Below are 24326 nucleotides of genomic sequence, written 5' to 3'. Positions count from 1 at the left end.
GTACAGGATGAACTAACTAGTCACAGTGGAAAAATCTGTATTCCGTAAACTCAAGTTTAAAAAGATAAGACCTTTTTGAGGCAACAATTTGTTGATAACCATAATGACTTTTAAGAAAAACGAAGTCATTTTCAATGTGTGACAAAATATACATCACAAAAAATGCGATTCACTAATCTACGTTCTGATAAAATCTTAAGGTTAATTGCTAAAATGTTGAATTCAGATGAATTCAGTAATTAAACATGCATTTTTTAAGCCTCTGAGGTTCATCCTTTTTGAGTAACAAAATTAGAGTCAAAGTTCATGTCATCACTGATTAAAAAAATGTTTATTGGTATCTCATCCATTTAAGATCAGATTTAGAGAGCTCTGAATTGAAGCGGAATGAGTTCCTCCAGACAGACAATTGAGAATCAAATGTTTGTACCTGCTGTCTAAATTCCCAGAACCAATCTATAGGAAAATTTGATTGATTTTACATAAAGTTGCATTTCAAATCCACTTGCCATTCTAGGTACTTAAATGACAAGTATCTGCTCTTACAGATAAAAGTTATAATCATTGAGGCATTACACAGCAGACTTTTAAAGAAATTATTGAAGTATAAAATACAGAACAGAGATCACATTTATAGAGCTTGGTCACCTTTTTCCCCCTCTTTTAATTAATTAATTAATTAATTTTTATGTCCTTGTAGCCCCCATATCTCTCCTGCCACCATATCACCCAGGAACCATCACCATATTCTCTTCTATTCTTCCCTCCCCCTCCCAGACCTGCGCTCCCCAATGGACAAACAGTTCCCCGTCCTCCTGACCATCACTCCTTTCCCTTCTGCTCACTATCCCTTTCAGGGCTAACTATTGCCCTTAATTCCAATAGATCAGGTTTGCCTATTTGCACAATAGAGATGGTTATTTTCTTAACAGTTACTGTTAAAATATGCAGCCCCAAAGGTTGGCGTTGTTTCTATCTGTAGGTGTGTTGGGAGCGTGCGATGGGGCTGGTCCCCTCTATAAAGTCATTCAGGGGCTTTTCAAAGCCTTCAAAAATCAAATGATTTTTTTTTCAAATCGTTCGAACTGAGGAAGGATCTTCAGTCTTCCAATTGAGCCCACACTCCGCCAGCAGCTGAAGGGAGGGGGAGAGTAGTGGATCACGGGGAGTTTTTACACTACTAGATCTGGATTTTCACTTTTATTCTTAATTTATTGATAGGAACAGTGTAGAGACACAGCAGCATGTGAAAATGCTGGGGCGCTCTAGGTGCGCGTCAGCAGGAAATGTTTTCTGATTAGGAGACCGGCGGCTGCTCTCAGAGCCGCCATCTTAGGTCAGTCCTCCACGGCCTCCATTTTAGGTCAGTCCCCCCTCTGCCTCCCACTGGTCTCCCTGATCAGTAGCTGTAGAATTCTTTACATGCCCTGCCTCCTTCTCCTATTCAACCCAGTATCTATAGAGAAGATGAAATGATGTTTTCTAAAACCTAATTCTGATCATGTTATTATTCCACTAAAATGACATCACGAGACCAAAATGAATGGCAGTTTATGAGGAACAGGGACGCGTCCGGGGCCCAGATCCACGCCACTCTCCCCAACCTCAGCTCCTCAAGCTCTTTATTTTGTTTTTACCCGTGGAACATTGACTCTCTTTCCACCTCTCAAGCCCTTTTTAATGTCTCTCCCTATCTTGCACTCTCTATATCAAAATTCCAAGTTTTGTATAAAGCACCATCTCCTCGAGAAATTCATTTTGAGAGGGCGCCTCTAGGAGGAGCCTCCTGTTCTCTATAAGAACACCAATGGTTATATTTTTACTTGTTTTTCTTTCTTTCTTTTTATTTTTTTCTTTTTAAAATGCCAGTCATTTCGGCTCTATGTAACTTTAAGGGTACAATTTTACTTCTCCATATGTGCAAAGGCTTCATTCATTTCCCGCAAGGCCTCCCAGTTCCTTCCATCCCCCATCCCCAGAGTCCCTCCCCCTTCCCTCTGGTAACCGGCATGTCTTTCACTAAATGTAAAGATATTTTTGTTGTGTTTTACCAGTATAGGTTTTGGGTTACTTATATTCCACAAAAGGTGGGATCTACAGGACATGTTTTTTGTTTGTTTGTTTTCTCTCTGGAGTCTACAAAATTCTAAGCTGCCATAGAGCAGAGACATGTTATTTGTCATTCTTCCCTATAACTTAGTGTGTGGATTATTCCTGACACTAAATAGGAATTGAATAAATATGAATTTAAGAATTTAAAATAGAATACTTTCTACTGTTGAGAAATAGATTATGTTTATGAATTAATGTTTTAGATTAAGCAGGAGAGTTTTATTATCAAGTGCAGCAAATCTACAAAAGCTCAGTGGTGTAATATTGCCACCTCCTTATAGTCTTCGTAGCTTTGAGCAGATAGCATCTTTTTTATTTATTTTTAAAGATTTATTTATGCATACAAGAGCTGGGGTACAGGCCAGAGATAAGGGGGAATGAGAAGATTCACCAGACAGATTGCAGAACAGAACAGGCAGACTGACTGACATACACTGCTGAAGGGAGCAGCGGGTGACACAGGAGAGGTCTGCTGTACCATGTGGGTTTATTCCTGACCAGGAGGGATGGAACTCATGCGTCAGAGGCTGTGAATTGCTTCATAGTGCGGTGCTTAACCCCTTAGCCACAAGGGAGGCCCCATGTGAATTTTTAAGGACACAAATATTGACACCTTAGAAGGTTCAGTCCCACTGTCAACTGTTTACATTCCAATCTCCCCTTGACTTATTTGAAGCCTTCACTCCCTATGGTTTAAGACACCCACCTCCTTGGTGTAGCAGTTAACACCTTACAAACCCAACAGAACAGAAAGGACTTGTGCAGAATGTACAGCAATGTCAGAGTACCAATAGGAAGGATTTGTATGTGAAATTGCAAGATATTATCAAAGTTAAAAACATTAATGGAAACTGTGAAATCATTATTAACTCTGAGAAGATTCTCATAATGGAGAGTACTAGTCATTCAAACTTCCAAGTAATAAGGTTAGACTCTTCATACTAAATTACTGGTTTTCAAAGACTCCAAAGTGAAATAACATTAGTAAATCTTTTTTTTTAAAGATTTATTAATTTATTTATACAAGTACTGGGTATAGTCAGAAGCGCAGGAGGGTTAGAGAATTCACCAGAACCAGAGTGGGGAGCAGAACAGGCAGAAGGACGGGTATACACTGCTGAGGGGAGCAGTGGGTGCAGCGTGACATGTGGGATGTTGCCGGTGGCTGGGATCGAACCAGCGCTGCAGAGGCTGTGGGCAGCTTTGCAGCCCAGCGCTCAACTACTGCGCCACTGGGGAGGCCCTATTATTAAATCTGTAATCAACTTTTAAAAAACTTTTCCTGAATAATTTGGAATTTGAAAAGAAACGTGTATAATTTTGAATATCATTTGTCAATGTTTTGGTGACTCAAAGTATCTCTGGTTAATGGGGATTTCAGTTGATAGAGTATATGTTAATTCATCTTTTTCTGCAATTTTTATTAGCTGCCAGTTTTCTTGCAGATAAACATCTGGCCTGCTTCAATACACTACTACTTTGAATTGGCTTTTAAAATTTTGTGTGTTTAACCCAAATGCCCAAAAATAGATGACTGGATTAAGAATATGTGGTACATATACACCGTGGAATATTACTCAGCATTCAAAAAAGATAAACACATGCAATTTGCAGCAACATGAATGGAGCTGGAAGGGATCATGCTCAGCGAACTAAGCCAAAAAGAAAAAGAAAAATACTGGATGGTCTCAGTCACAGCAGGAATCTAGAAAACTTAAATAAGGGACCAGAAAAAAGAATAACTATAGGAAAGAAAATATCAAAATCAACAAACAACTATGAACCAGAGAAATAAGGGGGTTGTAATTATATGTGGATTAAAAGATAAAATTTAAATAAAAATAAAATAAAATAAAATGAAATTCAGATGAGATGAAAAAAATAAAATAAAATTTTGTGTGTTTGTGTTTAACAGAAATTATCAATATAATCTCTAAATTTCTTTCATTCTGTAATCTAACACATGAAATTGAACAAGCAGCATACAGTGAGATAATGTTTTGGATGATTATGATTAATGTATTGATGATTTTCAAAATAACAAACAAATAAGTGGACTATTGAATCAATTACCTGGAACTCTAAAAAACAAAGAAATAAATCAGCTCACTTGTTAACATAAAATTATGTATTAGGTGCTTATGTAATTTTTATTGAAATTATGGGTTGCTTTGTAGAAACTGGCAAATTCTATTTTTCAATCCTCTTTTTTCTCCATGGTTTCTTAGAACACTAAATATCTCTGCTACCTAGTAGGTACTATATTATCAGTCAGTGGAGGAGTAAATAATTCAAGAATGCAGGATTGACACTAATTAATTATATATTTCAGTAAAAGTTTATCAGTATATTTAAGATATTGGAGCAGAAATATTATTTAAAATTTAAAATTACCCATGCCTTGAATTTAGTCCATTTAATCTACAAATGAATGTGGACAAGAACTATTCAGAAAATACAACTTTTATCTGTGATGGAGACCCATATAGAAGTGATAACAAATTATAAACATTTTAAATTTGGTATGAAACCTACAATGAACATGGTCTAAGCATATGAAATTAAGAAAAAAATAAAAACACCATGGATAGAATCAAGACAGTTGTATTACATATCCTTAGAAATAAAAATTAAATCAATGACGGCACAATATTAAATTGCATGAAATTTGCTATAATGAAATATTTATAAAAATGTTAATATTATAGTTCTAAATAATATTAAACTTAAATAACCTCTTTACCTCATTTAAGGATTCACTGAAAGAGTCTAATCTGTGCATAATTCAATAAATATTTCTCATCAATATTAAGATGAACATATATAGGCTTTGACTTTCTTAGAATTTTTTTATCTAAAGCATTAGATATGTGTAGGTTCTCCTCAAATGATTATTGTGAAATGACTAAGCATAGATTTGATTTTTATAATTTGAAGATATTAATATTTACATCAATATGCCAACATACTATCAAGTTATAGAATTATTAATAACCTAAAATAAATTTCTTCAAAATGTAAACTTATTTATTCTCTTACAAGTGTAGACATTGAATACCTGATGGTAAATATATATATAAGATAAAAAAAAAATACTAGGACTAGGTAGTAGGTGAAGTGTGGCATGTATGTTTATTGAGTTGAGAAAATATATTGATGTAACTTATACATTTGATAAAAAAACTTTAAAATATTCAGTTTAAAAAACAAACTATAGGAAGTCATATTCGCAGTTCTAACTCTCACACAAGTCCTTACTTTAAAAGTGATGTGTAAATTTAAAAAAAACAAAGTCTTAGGAGACAAGCTCATTTTTAAGAACAATAAAATTATTATAAAATTGACGTAAGCTATTGTATTATATTGGTGTTTATATAGGAATATTTGTGGAAAATAGAATATAAAGTAGAAAATACATTACATTTGAATAATGCACATCTACAGTCTTTCAAATATTTATCATTTATTTAAAAAAATAGTAATCCCTGATCATTTCATTTTCTTGAAAAAATTGGTATTTTACTGACCATATCTCTGAAGGCTGTTTTCACTTGCTTGTTCCTTAGTGTATAGATGAAAGGATTCAAAAGAGGAGCAACGGAGGTGTTTAAAACAGCCACTCCCTTGTTAAAAGTTGCTGCATCCTTAACAGAGGGATTTATGTACATAAAGATACAGCTTCCATAAGAAAGTGAGACCACAACCATGTGGGAGGAACATGTAGAAAAAGCTTTCTTTCTTTGTTGAGCAGAGGGGAGTCTCAGAATTGTCCTGACGATGTACGTGTAGGAAAGAATCACTAAAACCAAGGTGAAGATGAGGGTAACTACAGCAGCAACAAACTCAGTCACTTCTATTAAGTGTGTGTCTGAACAGGCTAAATGCAACAAGACAGTATAGTCACAGCAATAATGATTGATGACGTTGGATGCACAGAAAGGCAGCTGGACAGTCATTATATGTGGTGCAATGACAACTAAAAACCCAGAGAACCAGCAACACACGATGAGGAGGACGCAGAGTCTCCTGTTCATGATGGTGGTGTAATGGAGGGGTTTGCAAATGGCCACATAGCGATCATAAGACATGGCTGCCAAGAGGTAAAACTCTGTTGCTCCCAGGAGGATGGCAAAAAAGTACTGAGTGAAACAACCAGCAAAGGAGATTGACTTGTCTCCTGTCCCAATATTGATGAGCATTTTGGGAACAAAGACAGAGGTGAAAGATACTTCCAAAACAGAAAAATTCCGGAGGAAGAAATACATAGGAGTCTGGAGGCGATGGTCCAGCAGGGTCAAAATAATGATGGTCAAGTTCCCCGTGATGCTTAGGACATAAGTTACCAGCAGAAAGAGGAACAGCACAGCTTGCAGATCAGCATCATCTGTCAATCCAACAAGAATGAACTCTGACACTGATGTTTGGTTTCCCATTGTTAACTATGGTAGAGAAGAAGAATAAGTATGAAAGTTGGAATAAAGCAAATGTTCCAGTTTTTTTTTTATTGAAATTTAAAGTCAGGCCAAAGCAATTAGGAGTAGAATTTTCAACTCGGACTTTGTCTATAATTTAGATTGAAAATTTATTTTAATGAAAACACATTTTTAAAATTCATAAATAACAAAGATACTGCCTCTTAGGGAATTTTAAATTATGTTTTCTCAACTATATCGATATTTATTTGTCACAATTTCCCCATTTGTTTATATTTTCCTGCTTATCTTTCTATTATGATTTTCTTCTCCACTTTGTAAAATAATGTCACAGGTGCATGGAAAATACTAACATCAATTTAAAGAGGGTAAGTTTCATTTGAGATTTGTCAAGTTAGCATTTTTGCTTAGCTTATTAGGCAAAAATATAAATAGAACACAAGGTGTGAGCTATAGGAATGAAATTGAACTTGGTGCTTTTTTCTTGCTCTACTGTGTTTTTTGCTTATTTCTACTTTCTCATTTTCAAGAATAATTTTGTGCATCCACTGAAGCTAAAACCTACAGGTTTTTCTCTTAATTATAAATAAAATATTTAGAATTTATATTGCTTACAGTTCTTGGGTCATAACAAAGGATATGTATTTGTGGAACTATAGAGATTAGTCAGGACTTGTTAAAATATCAAGTCGAAATACTTCCATTGATTCTGTTTTCTCAGCACACAGGATTTTTTCATCAACACACTGCAGTGCCTTAAGATGTTGGTTCAAGTTCTATGCTCCATTCAATTTTCTCTAGTAATTCTAATCAACAGCAATTGTTTCTCCCTTCATTTTATATTTATGCTTTTAAAAAATTATCAGAACATACCCCTGAGTCATAAAGTCAAGTGATTTTCCTATTATATAGATATGTAGACTTTCTCAGTCCAACTGTAAAGTCAATAAATTTCCCACAAAAATAGGCTCCTGTTCTGCATATCTTTCACAAGCAGTTCAAAAATTTGTAGATTTGGTTAAAATTTTCATTAAAAAAATATCTTTTTGACTTCTTTTTATTTATAGCTCTATTTAATGAATGTTAAAGGGTTTTCCTGAAGTCGGAAGTTCCAATTAAATTTATGCATTCAATTCTTCAGGATTTTCTTTTAATATTTTCCATTATCAGACATGGAGAAATTTCACTTAGAAAGTTTTTTCCCCACTGAAAACATTATAATATGAAATTAATTGGGAATAGTGATACTAAAATTTCCAAAATATTTAATACAGACAAAAGGGAAGTTTTTGCCAAGTTAGAAATATTTTTTTGTCTAATAGAATTATGTCTGGAAAATTTGTAACTTTAGCCAATTTTGCATTTTTTAAGGAATTGTCTCTTTTGTTAATACTTTCACATTGATGCATTTATGCAGAGCTATTATGTTAATATGTTATAGCAATAAATAATTAGAGCAATGTAGAATGGAAATTTAAGTATTAGTCAAAATTATACCAACTATATCTAAATATATTAGACTTTGTAATGAGTATAGATAAAAATGTGGGACATTTAAAAAATATACATAAATGATGGATTTTACAAAAAATATATTGTATTCAGGGAAATATTAAGAAACACTTTCAGCTGTGATAAAACTTTTCATCACCACAAAGATTTGCAATAAACATTGGAGATTTGATCAGTTAGTAATGATGTTCTATTTCTACATAAAAATAATATGTCAGATATTTGACGATATAAATGTTTATCTTCTACTGTGAATTCCTAGATATCAATAAGGACAACTGTAACTTTGAAAATATCAAGCAATTATATTCACTAAATAACATTAATAGATGGAATTTCCATTGGTTAATGGTAATTTTTTTGATGAGACAAAATTTGTAAATGATTCCCACATAGCAGAAATACACTAGTGAGTGACTAGATGAGGGCCCTGCAATGTGGGCAAAGTTAAAATTCAAATTTGGCCAGTGAGCTCATCTACTAAATAAAAGCAGAGTAAAATAATAATTTCTATATAACAAAAAATTATATCAAAAATTTTTCTTTCAGCATAACATAAGACAACACTTTACAATACAACACACGTTATTCCCAGAAAAAATGCTTGCTTATGATATATAAAATAAAATAGTAAATACATGAACTAGTTAATTTATTTGGCTTAAAATACTGTTATGATAGTGATTTTAAAACAACAGATCTTTTGTTGTATTTTGAAAGACCATAGGAGAACTCCCCTAATCTTTTCTGGATAACTTTAACTATGAATTATTTTTTCAAAGTATATTTGTATCTACAGTGCATTGCCTATAACTTCATGGTTAGCTCTGTCTTCTTCAGTGGGGAACCCCACAGTTCAAATTAAAACAATCTACTAGATTATGGAGCATTGTTCTAAATTACACTTAACAGAGAAGTTAAGAAATTTTAATTTATGGGAAGTAGAAATTGGTATAGTAGAAAAAATAAAATGTAATTTGATTTCTAAAATATTTTTAGCCTTAATGTGTGTGTATTATGCCATAGTCAAACATGAAAGATAGACAAAAAGCATTAAGGAAACTATACATTCCTGTTAAATGTACCCATCATCAACCCTCTCTTACCTCAATGGCGTGAGTTCTTAGTTCCAAATGCTCTTTTGTGGATAAATTGAATAATATAAAGGTTTGGGACCCACTGGGAGATGGCCCCTGGGCCATCACAAGGTAAAACACAAAGCTACCTATTTATAGAAACAGGAAAATAAATACTAAGCTTATATAAATTAATTCATTCCATTAGCACCATATCTATAAACCACTTCTGCCCTGAATGTTCTAATTACCAAAATCAGTAAAATTAAACAGAAGCACTGCAAAATACAGCTTTTCCTGACAGGTGACGAATGATGGAGGTAACATGGGAAATCATTTATTTTGGTCAGCTCTCTCAACAGGATTTGAGAAAAAACAGACTGACTCACCATGAGCTGGGCTGAGACCCAGTAGTCACTTTGTTTGGCATTTGTTCTTTCAATTATAATTTAAAATCAGTACATTTTACTTCTATCTATGACCTTACATGACATGCTGGAGAAGTGGTTGCTCCAGGATTGAGAAGGGAAAATGAAAGGCAAGCATGTGGCAAATATCACATTAATTATTATTGCAGATGAAACCTACCCATGGATACTAATATTTGGGAGGAGATATTTGGGAACAAAAAGGATTTGCACTATCTCACAGTACCTCCACCAAAAATTTAGTAACTATAATCACCACAATAGAAAACACAGCATCACCTGGCCAGGTGATCAAAATTAAAGAACACCACTTTTGTGGTGATTGTGAAAAACTCATAATTGCATTCCAATCATGAAAAAACACAAATCCAACCTGAACTGGAGGATAGTCTACAAAGTAATCAGCAGTCATTCTTCAAAAAAATGTCAAACTCATAAAAGATAAAACAAGAAAAGACTGAAGGATGACAGGAGAAAACTCCCTCACTTAATTCAGATCTCAGAATTGGACACATGTCAGAGGAAGCTTTCCTGTCCATATTATCCAAGAAATCCACTACTCAGTCACTGACACCCGAAACTACTTCAACAACTTCTATTATTTGTAATGTTTGTTTCCTAACTTATTTTCTACCTTCTCTGTATGCATATGGAAGACAGCATGTTATTGGGTTTTGTACATACTTATTTGCCAATGTACTAACAGGTATGGCATGTCCATATATAAAACTATGGCTCTACAGGTTGGGCATTGCCTGGCCATACATTCTTCTGTGTGCCTTTAAATTATTCTTCATTTCTTTTTTTTTTTTTTTAATAATAAATTTTATTGTTATATTCCCCATACAATTGCAGCCCCCCCATTCTGACCCCAATCCCTCCCCTCCCACCCCGCCCCCAAAAAAGTGTCTCTGGTTCATAGTTTTTGGTTGATTTTGATTTTCACTTTCTTATAGTTATTCATTTTCCTGGTCCCTTATTTAAGTTTTCTAGATTCCTGCTATGAGTGAGACCATCCGGTATTTTTCTTTTTCTTTTTGGCTTATTTCGCTGAGCATGATCCCTTCCAGCGCCATCCATGTTGCTGCAAATGGCATGTGTTTATCTTTTTTGAATGCTGAGTAATATTCCATGGTATATATGTACCACATCTTCTTGATCCAGTCATCTATTTTTGGGCATTTGGGTTGTTTCCAAAGCTTAGCTATTGTAAACAGTGCTGCTATAAACATAGGGGTGCAGGTGTTCTTTGGAATGGATGTTTCTGTGTCCTTTGGGTAAATACCTAGGAGTGGAATTGCTGGATCATATGGAAGCTCTATGTTTAGTAGGTCCAGAAATCTCCACACAGCTTTCCACAGTGGTTGGACCAGTTTGCACTCCCACCAACAGTGCAGAAGAGTTCCTTTTTCTCCACACCCTCGCCAGCATTTGTTGTTGCTAGTTTTTTTAATATGTGCCATTCTCACTGGTGTGAGATGGTATCTCATGGTAGTTTTGATTTGCATTTCCCTGATGGCAAGTGATGTTGAACATTTTTTCATATGCCTGTTGGCCATTTGCATTCGAGATTGAGATCAGCAGTTTAGAAGTTAGCTGCATTTATTTTACTTTTCCAAACTGTGTTATGGCTATATTATTAGTACTATTTGTTATTAATATTATTGTTGTCATTCTTGGTTACTACTGTACATGTTGTGGACAATGAGAGATAGTAGACAAGCTTCCGTTATTAGTGGGGAGAGACGGGGGTTCTGAGGTAGCAGCTAGTAATGGATGTCGTTGGGGAGACCTGGTTCACAGGCAGGGCCCCAAAGTCATTCTTCTTTAGGGTCCCAGATCTCAGACTGAGTAACACAGTAACTGTGGCAATTCTGTATATATCTATAAACATTTGCATGCAAATTTTATCTAATCTTTGATTTTTTTGACCTGCATTATTTTTCTTGGCCTTGAGGTTTTGTTTTTTTTTTAAGATTTATTTATTTATGCATACAAGAACCAGGGTACAGGCCAGAAGTACAGGGGTGAGAGGATCCACAGGAGACCGAGTGGGGAACAGAACAGGCAGATTGACCAAAAGACACTGGTGAGGGGAGCAGTGGGCGAGACAGGAGAGGTCTGCCTCGCCATGTGGGCTTCTCCCTGGCTGGCCGGGAATCAAAATCATGCTGCAGAGGCTGCAGATTGCTTCACAGTGAGGTGCTTAACCCCCTGAGCCACCAAGGAGGCCCTTGTCCTTGAGTTTTTAAGGCACTTCTTGGAAGGTATATATGCTGAGGGTAAAATCCTCAATTCTATTTCTCTGAGAAACATTTAAAAGAAACCATACTATCACTAATCATATATGAAAATTAGGTGATAGTTAAATATACACAACAGAAATTAATTTTTAAAGGAAATTTAGTCTTCTTAGGAAAAATTATTTCTCTTTGTCACACTGAGAGATGATGCAATTGAAAGAAAAAAAGGTAAAATATTTTGCTTTGCACATCATCAGTCATTGAATCTAATTTCTAATGCTCAGCTCTCTAAATTGGAAAATAAATTCATACTAGATTTTATAATTCATAACATAATGATGCCATTCCATAAATTCTATGGAATTCCATAAATAGATTTCTATTTATTTCCCTTTGAAATAACATGGAAAAAAGGATTTCTACTTATTTTGATAACAAGATCTAAAGTATGCTAAGAACTCTATTATGTAAAATATGTGTATAAAACACACATTAAAGAATTTTATCATCAATGATTTTTTCCCATCAGGAAGCCTTTCATGCTCTCAATATACCTGAAATTTTTAATCAATTGAACATAGCAATAACTGTCTTATCTAGGTTTGATGATGGAAATTAACATATTTCCTAAAACTTGGCCATTATAAATAATCAGTAACATTAGTGAAAATTTCAGTGTGAGTCCTGCAAGGGCAATAATGCTTTAACTTCTCTGGAGTTCCTTTCATCTGTTTCTAAAGTAAACTCTAACTGTAAGCCTTGGTAAAAATTTGAAATTATCAAAATATGTATTTTAAGAAATGCTATTAAACAAATATGCTACGTCAATTAAAGTTCCATTAAGCACAGTCAGAAATCAGACCTCAAATTCCTCATCAACCAATAAAGGCTGCATCAAATCTATGTGGTGATCAAATCTATGTGGTGTATTAAATGATGTACAGTATACCAAATACAAATCAGAATTCTAGAAAAATGGAAAAGAACATTTAAAAAAAGAAATCAAACTTTGAATCACTCAGAGAATTTTGAAAGCACATCTTTAGAGATAGCAACAAAAATTTAAATGAAGTGGACCACAAAGAAGAAATACATTTTATACATGTTCTCAGCTAAAGGGAAAAATACCCATGAGGGCAAAATTTTAGAGATTAGGCTGATCACAATGAGAATTACAACTAAAAAGATGGACATATTATTTGAAGATAAATAGTGAAGAATTCTGCAACAGTCTCCACCCTTCTTGTTTTATTTATTTTTTTATTTTACTCATACCCTTAGTGATACCACCATATTGATTCATTGCATGGACAACATCTCCATCTTTTTGACTATGTGCTTCAAAGCGTCTTTCACTTGTTTGTTCCTCAAGGTATAAATGAAGGGATTCAACATGGGAGCCACAGAAGTGCTGAGCAGAGCTATCCCTTTATTTAAAGACACTTTCTCCTTAGTAGAAGGTTTCACATACATGAAGATGCAACTGCCATAAGAAATGGACACGACCACCATGTGAGAAGAACAAGTAGAAAAGGCTTTCTTTCTCTGTTGAGAAGACGGTATCTTGAGAATAGTTCTGATGATGTTCGTGTAAGAGAGAATCACTAACACCAGGGTAACCAGGAGAGTCAAAATGGCTGACAGAAGCTCTATTAACTCTATTGGTTTTGTGTCTGTGCAAGAGAGTTGCAGCAGAGGAGAAACATCACAGAAGAAATGATCTACAGCATTGTCGGCACAAAAGTCAAGCTGGAGACCCATAATGAGCCCTGGGAAAATGATCATGAAGCCAGACAACCAAGAAGCAAAGATGAGCAAGTTGCAGACTCTGCTGCTCATGATGGTGGTGTAGTGCAGGGGCTTGCAGATGGCCACATAGCGGTCATAGGACATGGCGGCCAGAAGAAAAAATTCAGTTGCCCCCAAAAGAATAGTAAAAAACAGCTGTGCCGCACAGCCATTGTAAGAAATGGTCCTGTCTCCTGTGGCCATGCTGACCAGAAATTTGGGGATGCAGACAGTCGTGAATGAGATTTCTAAAAATGAGAAATTTCGGAGGAAGAAATACATGGGTGTCTTGAGGTGTGAGTCCAGTAGGGTGAGTGCAATGATGGTGAGGTTCCCAGTGGCACTCAACATGTAGGTGAAGAGAAGTAGAAGGAAAATGACCATCTGTAATTGAGGATCATCTGTCAGTCCAAGAAGAATAAAGGTTGTCACTGTGGTGTGGTTTCTCATGGTTGGCTGTTATTTGAAACAGAAAAAAAAAGTAGTGTGTAGTGAGAATCCAGGAGGAAAGTTGGTAAGAGATACTCATCTGAAATTCTTTATGGTTAATATGTATTTTTAATGTAACTATCTCCTTGTCATAGATCTTAAAACTACACAGCTTCAATAACTTTTTGGAAAAGTGTGAAGATTTCATTATCCTAATTTTACAGAGGGATAAGAGTCAAACACATCGTTGGGTTTATTAATCTTAAGAGTAGATTTTTCAGTTCTCTCAGTCAAATTTCATTGTGGACTCTGGACCTTTTAAAATCATAATAAACTTTGCCCAAAGATCTGCCACCATAGCCAGTGGAAATGTAACACTTTACCAACACTCAGAAGACGTCAATATTTAAATGCTCAGAACACTTAGCTGTGCTTTCCCTGAGCACGTAAATATACTCCTCTCTCATCTGGATGGTGTCTTTTCTCGGATAGATACCAAAGCAGATATCAAGGATCTTGTCACACAATTGTATTGCTGTGTAGCATGTTTGAGTATTTTAGGGACTTTGGCAGTTTCTAGAAAACAAGCTATTTAAAAAAATAACTTTCAGCTGGTTAAGCCTGTTGGTTTGTATTGGTATCACCCTCTGTGTGGCTGTCCTTATTGCCAGGGTAAGCTCTTCTCTCTTAATCATATCCATATTTTTTCTTTTTGGTCACACACAACACTTAGATTTAAGTTAACCTTTTCATGTTTCCCATTTTTTAGAATCTTCTTTCCAACCATGCCTCGGTCCTCATATTGATCACCTCAAAAGCATCACCAAGTTTTTCTGAACTATGATCTTTTCTTTAAGAAAAACTTTGTCCCAGGTTAAATTGTATTTTAATTTATTACATTTCATATAGCCCAGATCTGCTGTTAAAACAATAGACAAATATTTCCAGTGATTAAAAATTATTTCAGCAGAATAAAACTCTTTTTTCTTACCTCTTTTTACATATTTTTTCTTTCTTATGCCATCAATTAATAATTTTTCTAGAATTGTCTATATTCTGGGCATTTATAGTAAAATGAATACTCATCACATTTAAATGTACATTGAAAAGTACATTTTTAAATTTTTTTTTAAAGATTTATTTTTGTACAAGAGCTTGGGTACAGGCCAGAGGCATGGGAGATGAGAGGATTCACCAGAGACAGAGTGGGGAGCAAAACAGGCAGACTGACCAAAATACACTGCTGAGGGGAGCAGCGGGCAGAACAGGAGATGTCTGCCACACCATGTGGGAATCTCCCTGGCAGGCCAAGAATTGAACCCAGGCTGCCACGGCTGTGGACAGCTCCACAGTGCTGTGCTCAACCCGCTGCACCACCAGGGAGGCCCACATTTTTTAAATTTTAAAAATTAAAGACAACAATAAAAAACCTCAATCAACAGATGAGTTACATAGAGTCTAAACACAAAATCAGAGGTACACTCTTATGTGGGTAGTCTTTAGCCAGAATTTAAATTTTAAAATTACTGAAAATAAAAAACATAACAAGCTACTTGACAACATTATTTTTTATTTCTAATTTCCCAGTAATTATTTTACTGAATGTAAATAAAATAGTTTACATTGACTGATTATTGTTTCCAACCACTCTTAGAGTCCCAAGGGCTTCTGTAATTGCTTTGCCAATTTATGGCTTAGAAAAGAGTAAGATATTTCTTTAGCACATAAAAGTTGGAAAGTTCATGACATGTTTGAATTCTATTGAATTCAATATGACTGACAAATATAAAACAATAATTTCCCAAGTTCAGGATGATTTCATTGTTCTAATTTCATAATTCACAAGGACAATGTAGAATAAAATCATATGCTATTATCTATAATTATGTGGAGGAAACAGCACATTTATTTCACAAAGAACATTGCTGCAATTCTGTTGGATATTGTAACAGATATTTATTCAAATTAGATACTTACCAAATGAAGATTTCCTACTAAGATAACAATCAATTCATTCAGTATTACGTTTAAAATAGGAATTGCTTTGCAAAAAAAGTTTTGAATTTCATGCCAAACTCTGCCAATAGACTCTACTGGAATCAATTTTTCAAGCTTCATGAAATAAATTATTGTGATTAAAATAAAAACATAAATTTTTCAAACCTTACTGTCTCTTGCAGTAATTTCATTTCCAACTCTGCTTTTGATATGAATCCTAGAAGAGAAGCAATTTCTGAGGGTAGTTTATCCAACATTTTTTTTCTTTAATCCCTACTTTATCTTGGGTTCACATTTAAAAGTACATTAGTTCTAATAAAACACACTAAGGATGTAAGCTCAAAGATTTTTATCATGACAAGAAATTTATCTTGTTTTCTTTCTTCTCAATTTCTAAAACAATGTTCTCCAATTTATATTTTGTTTAATCATAGCATATTTTATTATGTATAAAATATACATCTTTTTTAAACTTTTTTTAAAAAGGAGTAAAATAGTAGGTTTTCAAGGTCATTCTGTTTTTTAAGATGTTTCTGTCCTCCTTGAGAAACCCAATTGCTTGGCTTTTAGTTTTTATGATTACAAGTAGCAAAATAATTCCTTTTTATATGTTCTGCCACTAGTCTCAAGAGGATTGATTTAATATTTTTGAAAAACAAGTAAACTTTACCCTGGAGAACACTGTACAGGATGAACTAGTCACAAGTGGAGAAAGCTGTATTCCATAAACTCTAGTTAAAAAAGATAAGACCTTTGTGAGGCAACAAGTTGTTGATAACCATAATGACTTTTAAGAAAAACGAAATCATTTTCTATGTCTGTGACAAAATATACATCACAAAAATGCAATTCATTAATCTATGTCCCGAAAAGATCTTAAGGTTAATTGCTAAAATGTTAAACTGAGATGAATTCAATAATTACACATACATTTTTTAAGCCTGAGATTCATCCTTTTTGAGTAACAAAATCAGAGTCAAAGTTCATGTCATCACTGATTAAAAAAATATTAATTGGTATCTCATCCATTTAAGATCAGATTTAGAGAGCTCTGAATTGAAGCGGAATGAGTTCCTCCAGACAGACAATTGAGAATCAAATGTTTGTACCTGCTGTCTAAATTCCCAGAACCAATCTATAGGAAAATTTGATTGATTTTACATAAAGTTGCATTTCAAATCCACTTGCCATTCTAGGTACTTAAATGACAAGTATCTGCTCTTACAGATAAGCGTTATAATCATTGAGGCATTACACAGCAGACAGTTTAAAGAAATTATTGAAGTATAAAATACAGAACAGAGATCACATTTATAGAGCTTGGTCACCTTTTTCCCCCTCTTTTAATTAATTAATTAATTAATTTTTATGTCCTTGTAGCCCCCATATCTCTCCTGCCACCATATCACCCAGGAACCCTCACCATATTCTCTTCTATTCTTCCCTCCCCCTCCCAGACCTGGGCTCCCCAATGGACAAACAGTTCCCCGTCCTCCTGACCATCACTCCTTTCCCTTCTGCTCACTATCCCTTTCAGGGCTAACTATTGCCCTTAATTCCAATAGATCAGGTTTGCCTATTTGCACAATAGAGATGGTTATTTTCTTAACAGTTACTGTTAAAATATGCAGCCCCAAAGGTTGGCGTTGTTTCTATCTGTAGGTGTGTTGGGAGCGTGCGATGGGGCTGGTCCCCTCTATAAAGTCATTCAGGGGCTTTTCAAAGCCTTCAAAAATCAAATGATTTTTTTTTCAAATCGTTCGAACTGAGGAAGGATCTTCAGTCTTCCAATTGAGCCCACACTCCGCCAGCAGCTGAAGGGAGGGGGAGAGTAGTGGATCACGGGGAGTTTTTACACTACTAGATCTGGATTTTCACTTTTATTCTTAATTTATTGATAGGAACAGTGTAGAGACACAGCAGCATGTGAAAATGCTGGGGCGCTCTAGGTGCGCGTCAGCAGGAAATGTTTTCTGATTAGGAGACCGGCGGCTGCTCTCAGAGCCGCCATCTTAGGTCAGTCCTCCACGGCCTCCATTTTAGGTCAGTCCCCCCTCTGCCTCCCACTGGTCTCCCTGATCAGTAGCTGTAGACTTCTTTACACGCCCTGCCTCCTTCTCCTATTCAACCCAGTATCTATAGAGAAGATGAAATGATGTTTTCTAAAACCTAATTCTGATCATGTTATTATTCCACTAAAATGACATCACGAGACCAAAATGAATGGCAGTTTATGAGGAACAGGGACGCGTCCGGGGCCCAGATCCACGCCACTCTCCCCAACCTCAGCTCCTCAAGCTCTTTATTTTGTTTTTACCCGTGGAACATTGACTCTCTTTCCACCTCTCAAGCCCTTTTTAATGTCTCTCCCTATCTTGCACTCTCTATATCAAAATTCCAAGTTTTGTATAAAGCACCATCTCCTCGAGAAATTCATTTTGAGAGGGCGCCTCTAGGAGGAGCCTCCTGTTCTCTATAAGAACACCAATGGTTATATTTTTACTTGTTTTTCTTTCTTTCTTTTTATTTTTTCTTTTTAAAATGCCAGTCATTTCGGCTCTATGTAACTTTAAGGGTACAATTTTACTTCTCCATATGTGCAAAGGCTTCATTCATTTCCCGCAAGGCCTCCCGGTTCCTTCCACCCCCATCCCCAGAGTCCCTCCCCCTTCCCTCTGGTAACCGGCATGTCTTTCACTAAATGTAAAGATATTTTTGTTGTGTTTTACCAGTATAGGTTTTGGGTTACTTATATTCCACAAAAGGTGGGATCTACAGGACATGTTTTTTGTTTGTTTGTTTTCTCTCTGGAGTCTACAAAATTCTAAGCTGCCATAGAGCAGAGACATGTTATTTGTCATTCTTCCCTATAACTTAGTGTGTGGACTATTCCTGACACTAAATAGGAATTGAATAAATATGAATTTAAGAATTTAAAATAGAATACTTTCTACTGTTGAGAAATAGATTATGTTTATGAATTAATGTTTTAGATTAAGCAGGAGAGTTTTATTATCAAGTGCAGCAAATCTACAAAAGCTCAGTGGTGTAATATTGCCACCTCCTTATAGTCTTCGTAGCTTTGAGCAGATAGCATCTTTTTTATTTATTTTTAAAGATTTATTTATGCATACAAGAGCTGGGGTACAGGCCAGAGATAAGGGGGAATGAGAAGATTCACCAGACAGATTGCAGAACAGAACAGGCAGACTGACTGACATATACTGCTGAAGGGAGCAGCGGGTGACACAGAAGAGGTCTGCTGTACCATGTGGGTTTCTTCCTGACCAGGAGGGATGGAACTCATGCGTCAGAGGCTGTGAATTGCTTCATAGTGCGGTGCTTAACCCCTTAGCCACAAGGGAGGCCCCATGTGAATTTTTAAGGACACAAATATTGACACCTTAGAAGGTTCAGTCCCACTGTCAACTGTTTACATTCCAATCTCCCCTTGACTTATTTGAAGCCTTCACTCCCTATGGTTTAAGACACCCACCTCCTTGGTGTAGCAGTTAACACCTTACAAACCCAACAGAACAGAAAGGACTTGTGCAGAATGTACAGCAATGTCAGAGTACCAATAGGAAGGATTTGTATGTGAAATTGCAAGATATTATCAAAGTTAAAAACATTAATGGAAACTGTGAAATCATTATTAACTCTGAGAAGATTCTCATAATGGAGAGTACTAGTCATTCAAACTTCCAAGTAATAAGGTTAGACTCTTCATACTAAATTACTGGTTTTCAAAGACTCCAAAGTGAAATAACATTAGTAAATCTTTTTTTTTAAAGATTTATTAATTTATTTATACAAGTACTGGGTATAGTCAGAAGCGCAGGAGGGTTAGAGAATTCACCAGAACCAGAGTGGGGAGCAGAACAGGCAGAAGGACGGGTATACACTGCTGAGGGGAGCAGTGGGTGCAGCGTGACATGTGGGATGCTTGCCGGTGGCTGGGATCGAACCAGCGCTGCAGAGGCTGTGGGCAGCTTTGCAGCCCAGCGCTCAACTACTGCGCCACTGGGGAGGCCCTATTATTAAATCTGTAATCAACTTTTAAAAAACTTTTCCTGAATAATTTGGAATTTGAAAAGAAACGTGTATAATTTTGAATATCATTTGTCAATGTTTTGGTGACTCAAAGTATCTCTGGTTAATGGGGATTTCAGTTGATAGAGTATATGTTAATTCATCTTTTTCTGCAATTTTTATTAGCTGCCAGTTTTCTTGCAGATAAACATCTGGCCTGTTTCAATACACTACTACTTTGAATTGGCTTTTAAAATTTTGTGTGTTTAACCCAAATGCCCAAAAATAGATGACTGGATTAAGAATATGTGGTACATATACACCGTGGAATATTACTCAGCATTCAAAAAAGATAAACACATGCAATTTGCAGCAACATGAATGGAGCTGGAAGGGATCATGCTCAGCGAACTAAGCCAAAAAGAAAAAGAAAAATACTGGATGGTCTCAGTCACAGCAGGAATCTAGAAAACTTAAATAAGGGACCAGAAAAAAGAATAACTATAGGAAAGAAAATATCAAAATCAACAAACAACTATGAACCAGAGAAATAAGGGGGTTGTAATTATATGTGGATTAAAAGATAAAATTTAAATAAAAATAAAATAAAATAAAATAAAATGAAATTCAGATGAGATGAAAAAATAAAATAAAATTTTGTGTGTTTGTGTTTAACAGAAATTATCAATATAATCTCTAAATTTCTTTCATTCTGTAATCTAACACATGAAATTGAACAAGCAGCATACAGTGAGATAATGTTTTGGATGATTATGATTAATGTATTGATGATTTTCAAAATAACAAACAAATAAGTGGACTATTGAATCAATTACCTGGAACTCTAAAAAACAAAGAAATAAATCAGCTCACTTGTTAACATAAAATTATGTATTAGGTGCTTATGTAATTTTTATTGAAATTATGGGTTGCTTTGTAGAAACTGGCAAATTCTATTTTTCAATCCTCTTTTTTCTCCATGGTTTCTTAGAACACTAAATATCTCTGCTACCTAGTAGGTACTATATTATCAGTCAGTGGAGGAGTAAATAATTCAAGAATGCAGGATTGACACTAATTAATTATATATTTCAGTAAAAGTTTATCAGTATATTTAAGATATTGGAGCAGAAATATTATTTAAAATTTAAAATTACCCATGCCTTGAATTTAGTCCATTTAATCTACAAATGAATGTGGACAAGAACTATTCAGAAAATACAACTTTTATCTGTGATGGAGACCCATGTAGAAGTGATAACAAATTATAAACATTTTAAATTTGGTATGAAACCTACAATGAACATGGTCTAAGCATATGAAATTAAGAAAAAAATAAAAACACCATGGATAGAATCAAGACAGTTGTATTACATATCCTTAGAAATAAAAATTAAATCAATGACGGCACAATATTAAATTGCATGAAATTTGCTATAATGAAATATTTATAAAAATGTTAATATTATAGTTCTAAATAATATTAAACTTAAATAACCTCTTTACCTCATTTAAGGATTCACTGAAAGAGTCTAATCTGTGCATAATTCAATAAATATTTCTCATCAATATTAAGATGAACATATATAGGCTTTGACTTTCTTAGAATTTTTTTTATCTAAAGCATTAGATATGTGTAGGTTCTCCTCAAATGATTATTGTGAAATGACTAAGCATAGATTTGATTTTTATAATTTGAAGATATTAATATTTACATCAATATGCCAACATACTATCAAGTTATAGAATTATTAATAACCTAAAATAAATTTCTTCAAAATGTAAACTTATTTATTCTCTTACAAGTGTAGACATTGAATACCTGATGGTAAATATATATATAAGATAAAAAAAAAATACTAGGACTAGGTAGTAGGTGAAGTGTGGCATGTATGTTTATTGAGTTGAGAAAATATATTGATGTAACTTATACATTTGATAAAAAAACTTTAAAATATTCAGTTTAAAAAACAAACTATAGGAAGTCATATTCGCAGTTCTAACTCTCACACAAGTCCTTTCTTTAAAAGTGATGTGTAAATTTAAAAAAAACAGTCTTAGGAGACAAGCTCATTTTTAAGAACAATAAAATTATTATAAAATTGACGTAAGCTATTGTATTATATTGGTGTTTATATAGGAATATTTGTGGAAAATAGAATATAAAGTAGAAAATACATTACATTTGAATAATGCACATCTACAGTCTTTCAAATATTTATCATTTATTTAAAAAAATAGTAATCCCTGATCATTTCATTTTCTTGAAAAAATTGGTATTTTACTGACCATATCTCTGAAGGCTGTTTTCACTTGCTTGTTCCTTAGTGTATAGATGAAAGGATTCAAAAGAGGAGCAACGGAGGTGTTTAAAACAGCCACTCCCTTGTTAAAAGTTGCTGCATCCTTAACAGAGGGATTTATGTACATAAAGATACAGCTTCCATAAGAAAGTGAGACCACAACCATGTGGGAGGAACATGTAGAAAAAGCTTTCTTTCTTTGTTGAGCAGAGGGGAGTCTCAGAATTGTCCTGACGATGTACGTGTAGGAAAGAATCACTAAAACCAAGGTGAAGATGAGGGTAACTACAGCAGCAACAAACTCAGTCACTTCTATTAAGTGTGTGTCTGAACAGGCTAAATGCAACAAGACAGTATAGTCACAGCAATAATGATTGATGACGTTGGATGCACAGAAAGGCAGCTGGACAGTCATTATATGTGGTGCAATGACAACTAAAAACCCAGAGAACCAGCGACAAATGACTAGGAGGAAGCAGAGTCTCCTGTTCATGATGGTGGTGTAATGGAGGGGTTTGCAAATGGCCACATAGCGATCATAAGACATGGCTGCCAAGAGGTAAAACTCTGTTGCTCCCAGGAGGATGGCAAAAAAGTACTGAGTGAAACAACCAGCAAAGGAGATTGACTTGTCTCCTGTCCCAATATTGATGAGCATTTTGGGAACAAAGACAGAGGTGAAAGATACTTCCAAAACAGAAAAATTCCGGAGGAAGAAATACATAGGAGTCTGGAGGCGATGGTCCAGCAGGGTCAAAATAATGATGGTCAAGTTCCCCGTGATGCTTAGGACATAAGTTACCAGCAGAAAGAGGAACAGCACAGCTTGCAGATCAGCATCATCTGTCAATCCAACAAGAATGAACTCTGACACTGATGTTTGGTTTCCCATTGTTAACTATGGTAGAGAAGAAGAATAAGTATGAAAGTTGGAATAAAGCAAATGTTCCAGTTTTTTTTTAATTGAAATTTAAAGTCAGGCCAAAGCAATTAGGAGTAGAATTTTCAACTCGGACTTTGTCTATAATTTAAACTGAAAATTTCTTTTAATGACAACACATTTTTAAAATTCATAAATAACAAAGTCACTGCCTCTTAGGGAATTTTAAATTATGTTTTCTCAACTATATCGATATTTATTTGTCACAATTTCCCCGTTTGTTTATATTTTCCTGCTTATCTTTCTATTTTGATTTTCTTCTCCACATTGTAAAATAATGTCACAGGTGCATGGAAAATACTAACATCAATTTAAAGAGGGTAAGTTTCATTTGAGATTTGTCAAGTTAGCATTTTTGCTTAGCTTATTAGGTAAAAATGTAAATAGAACACAAGATGTGAGCTATAGGAATGAAATTGAACTTGGTGCTTTTTTCTTGCTCTACTGTGTTTTTTGCTTATTTCTACTTTCTCATTTTCAAGAATAATTTTGTGCATCCACTGAAGCTAAAACCTACAGGTTTTTCTCTTAATTATAAATAAAATATTTAGAATTTATATCGCTTACAGTTCTTGTGTCATAACAAGGATATGTATTTGTGGAACTATAGAGATTAGTCAGGACTTGTTAAAATATCAAGTTGAAATACTTCCATTGATTCTGTTTTCTCAGCACACAGGATTTATCCATCAACACACTGCAGTGCCTTAAGATGTTGGTTCAAGTTCTATGCTCCATTCAATTTTCTCTAGTAATTCTAATCAACAGCAATTGTTTCTCCCTTCACTTTATATTTATATTTTTATAAAATTATCAGAACATACCCCTGAGTCATAAAGTCAAGTGATTTTCCTATTATATAGATATGTAGACTTTCTCAGTCCAACAGTAAAGTCAATAAATTTCCCACAAAAATAGGCTCCTGTTCTGCATATCTTTCACAAGCAGTTCAAAAAATTGTAGATTTGGTTAAAATTTTCATAAAAAATATCTTTTTGACTTCTTTTTATTTATAGCTCTATTTAATGAATG

At 34.6% G+C, this 24326-nt stretch overlaps 3 protein-coding genes across 3 annotated transcripts; all 3 read right to left on the bottom strand.

The window, feature by feature from the left end:
- Positions 1-5244: 5244 nt before the first annotated feature.
- On the bottom strand, positions 5245-6545 carry LOC119248437 (olfactory receptor 2AP1-like). Its single transcript, XM_037515392.2, has 2 exons — positions 5640-6545; positions 5245-5274 (listed from the first exon to the last, which is right to left on the bottom strand). The coding sequence occupies exons 1-2, from the start codon at positions 6543-6545 to the stop codon at positions 5245-5247; spliced, it is 936 nt and encodes a 311-aa protein (XP_037371289.2).
- Positions 6546-13103: 6558 nt separating this feature from the next.
- LOC119248436 (olfactory receptor 6C74) lies at positions 13104-14042 on the bottom strand. The gene has a single exon (XM_037515391.1). It carries the CDS (start codon positions 14040-14042, stop codon positions 13104-13106), a length of 939 nt encoding a protein of 312 aa, XP_037371288.1.
- An 8265-nt stretch (positions 14043-22307) lies between these two features.
- On the bottom strand, positions 22308-23246 carry LOC119248435 (olfactory receptor 2AP1-like). Its single transcript, XM_037515390.1, has one exon. It carries the CDS (start codon positions 23244-23246, stop codon positions 22308-22310), a length of 939 nt encoding a protein of 312 aa, XP_037371287.1.
- Between the last annotated feature and the right edge of the window lie 1080 nt (positions 23247-24326).

The sequence above is a fragment of the Talpa occidentalis genome, unplaced genomic scaffold, assembly GCF_014898055.3.
Source record: "Talpa occidentalis isolate TD23 unplaced genomic scaffold, MPIMG_talOcc4v2.1 talOcc4.16, whole genome shotgun sequence".
NCBI lineage: Eukaryota > Metazoa > Chordata > Mammalia > Eulipotyphla > Talpidae > Talpa > Talpa occidentalis.
Note: the sequence above shows the minus strand (reverse complement) of the source record. Positions and strands in the feature narration are given on the sequence as shown.